Here is a 6,831-nt window from a genome sequence, read left to right as displayed (position 1 = left end):
CCCAGAGGCACACCATTGCTGCTTGTCCTTCTGTCGCCGCCGCCATCTCTGTTTTTGCTCCCCCGTCCTGAGGCCGGGCCACTTGTCCGGTTTGGGGACTGATCATACACAAAGTTTCGGCAGGATGCAAGTTTGGACTCCAGCGCCCCAACTTTCCGCAGCAAGTCCCCCACAATGTTGAGAGCTGAAATCCGGGCCGCAGGCGTGAGAGGGGTCCCACTGGTGGAGTTGTCTGGACCACGCCTGAATGTTCCCGGAGTGTTTAATCCAGAGCTGAGTCCTCGATGAGTGATAGGAGTGGACGGTACAGAACCTGTGGCCTGCACAGCTGTGTCTGTCCTTTCAGCTTCTGCTGCGCTGGGCATGGGGGTCCTGGGCTTCTCCTGCTTCTGTTGTACAGCCAATTCTTGCCGCAAATCTCTGGCTTCATCCTTTAGTCGCTGAACAGACTCCAGGAGGTTTTCCTTCTCATCAAGTTCACTTTCCAGAAAGGCATTTCTTTCAATGGCTTGATTCAAGCGCTGTTCAAAGTCTTCCAGAGACATGATCGTGGCTCGTTTGGCTCTTTCCAAGTCATCATTTGCTTGCTCCAGCTCCCTGATATATTTCTGCAGTTGATCTTTAATTGCTTTCGTCTGTGCCAGGTCATCTTCCAAAGCTGAGATCTGCCGGTAGCCTTCAGAATGTTGCATTTCAAATTTCTCCTTGATAGTTTCCAGTTCCATGCGAAGGCGGTTATTCTCTGACAAGAGGTCCCGGTTTCTGGTTTCAATTTGTTGCAGCTGTGTCTCTAATTCAGCTTCATATTCTCGGCTTCCCTCCTGGAATTCTCGGAGTTCTTCCTGTGTATTCTCTGCCCTCTGCTTGTAGGTCATTGCTAGATCTTTCCAGTAGTTGGCTTCTTCTTCTTCGGAGCTGAAAGTCTTTCCTGAGTCCTCCATTGTGAAAAGGAGGAAGAATTCACTCCTCTTGTGGCATGATGTCCGGCAGGGTTGGAGAAGACGCGGTGACCGCCGCCGCCTAGGCTGCGTGGCCCCGGCACCCCCTGGTGCCTGATTATAGTAACTGTTTAATGTCTTTTCTTCTTCTATCATCTGTCAAATGTTGCATCTATTTTTATTGATTTTTTTCTCCATTATGGGCAATGTTTTCAGCCTATTTGTTCATGTTTCATTTTGAGACAGGGGCTTACTATATAGTTTAGGCTAGCCTTGAACTCATGGTGACCCTCCTACCTCATCCGCCCAAGTGTTGGGATTACAGGTGTGAACCACCATGCCTGGCCTTTGTTTCTGTTTTTTTCCTGGGGAAAGTACTACACTCTGGTCATGCCTGAAAATCAGTGTTTCATATATCATACCTGTGTATCTATATTAATTATTGAAGATAAAAGGATAAATCCTACTCTTGTTACTTCTTGGTTAGAATAAGTTTTTGTTTTTTAAAAAATGTATCAGTTATTTAATTAGGTTCTTAGTGGGAAATTTAGAACAATAATTTATGAGGATAAATTGCGTTTGTCAGAGCAAAAACGGATCACGGGTAGCCCCGGAGCTGAGGAACAAGTTTTGATTTTTGTTAAAATCTGTGAGTCTGCCGCTTTCTGATCGATCTTGTGCTGCTCTGAAATTTGGTGTCTCTCTTTCTCGGTGTTAAAGATCTCGCCCTCCTGGTGTCTGGGTTTCCATAGCTACTTCTTATTGAAGTAAGCTTCACTGAGGTGTTTGGGGATTTTCACTTTGCTGATAACAATTTTTGTAGAGATGGCAATGACAAATTTCTGGTGTGTTCTTTGTAGAGGAACATGATTAAGGTTAAGAGGCCCAGGTACAAGTAGCAAGCCACTGGGCAACTGCTTCAGGAAGACCACTCTCTTGCCTCTGTGACGCCTGGTGAGGGTGATCAGGATGGTGCCGGGAGTGATGCTAGCTTGAAGTTTCCTCACATGCTGACTGAATGGTTTCTTGCCATGACTCAAGAGCTTTCAGGGCACATCCTCAGCAGGGTAGTATCTAGGCATTTTTCAAAGTTTAACCACCTGGGTACCTCCATTCTTGTTCCCACTGACTGGTTTTGTGATCCTAGCAAGAACTTCTTTTTCTTCTCAACCTTTCATTTAGCAGCTGTGTACTCTGTTGTACAGAGCCTTTCTGGAATACGTAGCAGATTGGGAGTGTCTACCAATTCCTCTAACCAGGACAGGATTTCGGCTGCAGTGGGCCTGCCCCTTCTTGGACTTTTTTGCCTTCTTCACCTTACCCTTTTTACCAGTACCACTGGCCGAAGCCTTCTTGGCTTTGAGTTTCTTCTCTAGTGTCCAGCTTCTCAGTTTTTTCACCTGCCATCTTGCAAGATGGGAAAGAGAGCTCTCTGTTTTTATTTTGAGAAAGGGTTTCACTAAATTATGTTCCACAGGCTAGGCTCAGACTTGTGATCCTTCCATTGTAGCCTCCTGGAATGCTGTGATTGTAGGCATACTCTGCATACTACACCTGACCTAAGATACTTTTTTTTTTCCTATGAATTTTTTTTTTTTTTGTGGGGGAGGGTGATTATTTAGGATACTTTTTTTTTTTTTTAAATTTTGTGGTACTAGGGATCAAACCTGGCACCTTGCACTTGCCAGGCTTATGCTACTGAGCTCCATTCCTGGCCCCAGGACACATTCTTAGACCACATGTTATTTGTCTTAGGTGTTAAGATCCAACTTTTAATTACAAATGTTGCTTTATTTAATAATCTTAGGGTTTTTCTTCCCAGGTTCCAATATTGAAAAATCTGTAAAAGACCTTCAACGCTGTACAGTTTCTCTTGCACGGTATCGAGTTGTGGTGAAAGAAGAGATGGATGCTTCCATTAAGAAAATGAAGCAAGTTTTTGCTGAATTGCAGAGTTGGTAAGTTGCTTTTGATATCATTAGTATAAAATAACTTTATAAGATGGTGAGCCATTCACTAGATCCTTTAATTTCTAGCTCCTAACTGTTGTATGCAATGGGAGAGAATTTAAAAGCCTGTGACACATTTATCCCTCTGCTTAATTCTTTTGGTCCCAGTGTGGTAATGAGTGGTACAGCATACTCACACCACTCTGAAAATGGGCCTGAGGTTAGTATGTTTTGGAAAGGGACAAATAATTAGAGTGCATTGTGTACGATTATCTCAGGATTTTAAACCAAGACTGTAACAAATGACATATTTGAACAAAAGTTATAGAGACCTGTTTTTGATTTATTAACTCCTTTTGTACTTCTTAGTGAACTTCACCCCGTGATCTCTTCTGTGTCTTATTATTAAATTACTGATTTGCTTTAATTTGTATGTTTCTCAAACTGTGCTCTTTAAAGTACTTGTTTCTAGGGGGCCAGGGAGATGGCTCAGTGGAATAAGAGCTTCCCTGGCAAGCGCAAGGGCCTGAGTTCAATTCCCTGGTTCTGCCAAAAAAAAAAAAAAAAAAAAAAAAAGTACTTGTTTCTCTAAATATATTAATAATATCTCCTGTGGGGAAAGCAGTTTAGTAGTTAAAGAAGTTGTTGGGATTTTTTTTTTTTTTAAAGTAGGAAGAATTTACTGAGAAAAAGAAAGCTTCTGTTTGAGAGGGACAGAAGGGTCCCCAGAAGTGGGTTGCCCACAAGCCCTGCTTTGTAAGGGTGTTTTTTTGAGCAAAGCTGTGATATGAGGTGGACTTATGGTGGGACAGAACTATACTCAATCAACAAAACTAAAAGTATTAATCCCTTAGGTAATATCGATCCAATGGCAAATCATAGGATGGGTGTGAAGTGGGGCAAAACTGTGGTCAACCAATAAGATTAAAATAAGTACAGTCAGTAGGGTAGTATTAAATAGGGGTCAGATAGGGAAACAAGTCACATTGCAAGGGGAAGAACAAGGACTTCCCTATTAAGGTTTGGTCCTTCACCCCAAGGTGATTGATGCCTGTGTAGAATATTAATCACTGCCATTTATCCCTAGGGGAAGTATATGGGTGAGTAGTTCTTTTTCTTGAAGCCTGTCCTTCAAGGAATACATCTACAGCCACAGTTGTCTTCTTCATTGAATTCAAGAGCTCAGCCATGTCTGATTGCCTGTGATATTTCTGCCAAACTGAGCTATCTATAATATTCCCCTCTGAAGAAGTATCCCTGACTGCTGTGAGGGGGCAAGGGTTGAAGACTGATCCTGGGTGCTTCAGGCTAAAGAGGGTTGTAGGTGTGATTGGCAGTCAGAGATTCATACACAGCAGATCTATCTAAAGGCCCTCAATAGAGACCAGGTGTTCTATTTGTCTTGGGTATATGTAAAGTTTTAGGTCTGGAGAAGACTAGGCCATAGAAACAGTTAAGCATGCATGGGCTAAATAATTAAATCAACAGGTTAATTATATTTTTAGTTTTTGAAAATTTTTTTGCAGAACCAGAGATTGCAGAACCAAAATTTTTTCTTTATTTTTTTTTTGCAGAACCAAAAATGTATGTACCAGTCAGATAAACTTCCAGCTGGCTTTTTTTTTTTTTTTTTTTCTCGATACCAGGGATTAGCAGGCGCTTATTCTACTGAGTCATCTCCCCGGCCCCCCAACAGGTTAATTATGAATGTAGCCAGCGAAGTTTTTCATCAGAAGGAGCCAGTAATATCTTTCCAGAAAGAGGATAAGGAGAACGTCTAGGAAATTTCAGAATCTGACATTGTGATTAAAAGAGGAAGGTATAGGTACCCGGCTAGCTCAGTTGGTAGAGCATGAGACTCTTAAAAGAGGAAAATATGTACTATGCTATGTTTTGGGGGAGAAATTTATGCTGATGTTTCTAGGATACCAAAGGTGTTTTATCTATTAAATATTAAGGTGTTACATATGTAAAACATATTCTTTTCAGGGAATGTTTGCATTTTATAAGGGCTTTGTTTTTGAAAATAAAGACTTTAGGACCAAATTAATGAAAATGGTAGGAAGACAAGCAGCTGAGTTGATTTAAGTATTTTAGGACTGTCTCCTCTTTTTTTTTTTTTCTTGGTGGACCCCGGGATTGAACTCAGGCCCTTTGCTTGCCAGGCAAGCATTTATTCTGCTGAGCTGTCTCCCTGGTCCCTCCTCTGCTTATTTGAGAGAACTGCCTACATGAGAAAGTGTTTATGTCTGGGGAGACCTGCACATCCTCCCAATTATCTTTTTCCTTGTTGCTAGAATTATGCTCAGCAATGTTTCGTTCACAAGCTGAGTCTAGGCACTGTGTGCAAACAAGAGAGCCAGAAGGAGGAAGTGTTTGGAGGAGTGAATTCATGAAGATGAAATAACACCTCCAGAAAGTTAAATCATAACCAAATAGTACATTTTAGGATAGATAACACGTCTAGTAGCTTGGCATGTCCTGAACCCTGCACTTCACCCTTCCAATTTTATAGCTATGTACTTAATGCCATATCATCTGTATTTGGGGCAGGTGTTGAGCCAGGGTCTTGCTTTGTTCAGGCTACACCTGAACTCAGTCTTCTGAGTGCTGGGAGTATAGGTGTGAGCTACCACACCTAGCTTCTATATTTTTTAACACGTTTTGCTCCTACCTAGTTACTCATTGTAACATTTATTGTTTCTCTCTTCGTACTAGTTGATGCCATTTTTCCATTTTGATATGCTATTTTGTACCTCTGTATTATCTAAATCCATCCAGTTATTCAAGATTCTAAGGGAAGCTCAGACATCTGGAAATTTTAGGTGCTTATGTATCGTCTTTCTGAACACCTGGGAGGAAATGCATGGCTCTTTGCACTGGATTTTTTTTTTTTTTTTTTTTTTTTTTTTTTTCAGAACCGGGGATTGAACTCAGGCCCTTGCACTTGCCAGGCAAGTGCTTATTCTACTGAGCCATCTCCCTGGCCCTGGATTCTTGTATTAGATACTGTTGGCAGATTTGGAAAATCAAGAGCTAAGTATAGTTCATCACAACTTTGCCTTGATAGGTCTCTGAGCCCCCTAGTTGTTCAGTTTAATGATTTCTTAGCCACAGGATAGTTCCATTCAGAATAAACCTGAACCAGGAAACAGTTGTGTGAGAGATTTGTGAATTCTTTCTGACTTGGAATTCAGCCAGAAGGAACCTCCTTCAATGAATGACAAATGAAATGTTTTCCTGCCTGGGAGCTGTGTAGTTAGTATTGATTAGCAGGCGTAACAACAGGGTCAATTTAACTTGGCCATAGACTACCTGCACTTTCATTCTCTCTGGCTGATTGGGTTTTTTAACTACCTTATTTTAACATTCCTTGTACTAGCTACTTCAAGACAAAATTGACAAGTGAACTAACTCTGGCACTAAACCAGAGCTTGGAGCTAATGTCACTTAGAAAGCCATGTTTTTGTGTTGGTTACAATATCAAAAGCAGATACTTCTAACAGATTGGCAGCAATAAGATTACAGTATTCCTGACAGGGCACTAGGGAAATTATTTAGGTGACTCCTTTTTCTTCGATACCAGATCTAAGCTGACCTATACCTGACAGAAGATAAATTTAGTTTTCCAATATATAAAACTAAAAGCCTGTTCTCATTTTCCAGCTTGATATGTTGTTTAATACTTCTTTATCTAAATCCATCCAGTTTTTTAATTATCTCTAGACACCCAAGCTTACCTTTTTTTCTTAGTATTTGTGTGCCTTATATTCTCAGAACTGTTAGTTGACCTAAGTTTAAGATTGTAAAGGAGAAGGGATATGGAGTGGAATGTGAAGCTTGAGTATATAAGCTTCTTTGGGAGGTTGTCATAATGTTTTAGTTTTTAAAAAATGCCAACAGAGGGCTGGAGAGATGGCTCAGTGGTCTAAAGCACCTACTTG

General features: G+C 41.1%; 2 protein-coding genes across 3 annotated transcripts in view; one reads left to right on the top strand and one right to left on the bottom strand.

Moving 5' to 3' along the window:
• Positions 1–6,831, top strand: part of Spats2 (spermatogenesis associated serine rich 2) — a 65,410-nt gene that overhangs the window by 21,772 nt on the left and 36,807 nt on the right. For both annotated transcript variants that reach the window (XM_004648689.2, XM_023708753.1), the window contains one exon: positions 2,761–2,896. In XM_004648689.2, coding sequence (XP_004648746.2) covers positions 2,761–2,896 — 136 coding nt within the window. The remainder of the gene's footprint in view (positions 1–2,760; positions 2,897–6,831) is intronic.
• LOC105741359 (nuclear distribution protein nudE homolog 1) lies at positions 3–1,047 on the bottom strand (the record flags this gene model as incomplete). The annotated part of the gene is made up of 1 exon (XM_012513392.2): positions 3–1,047. A coding segment is annotated over exon 1 (939 nt), but the record flags the coding sequence as incomplete, so codon positions are not given.

Source organism: Octodon degus, unplaced genomic scaffold, assembly GCF_000260255.1.
Source record: "Octodon degus isolate 3935 unplaced genomic scaffold, OctDeg1.0 scaffold00578, whole genome shotgun sequence".
Classification (NCBI taxonomy): domain Eukaryota; kingdom Metazoa; phylum Chordata; class Mammalia; order Rodentia; family Octodontidae; genus Octodon; species Octodon degus.
The sequence above is the reverse complement of the archived record's forward strand: the minus strand, read 5'-3'. Positions and strand labels throughout refer to the sequence as shown.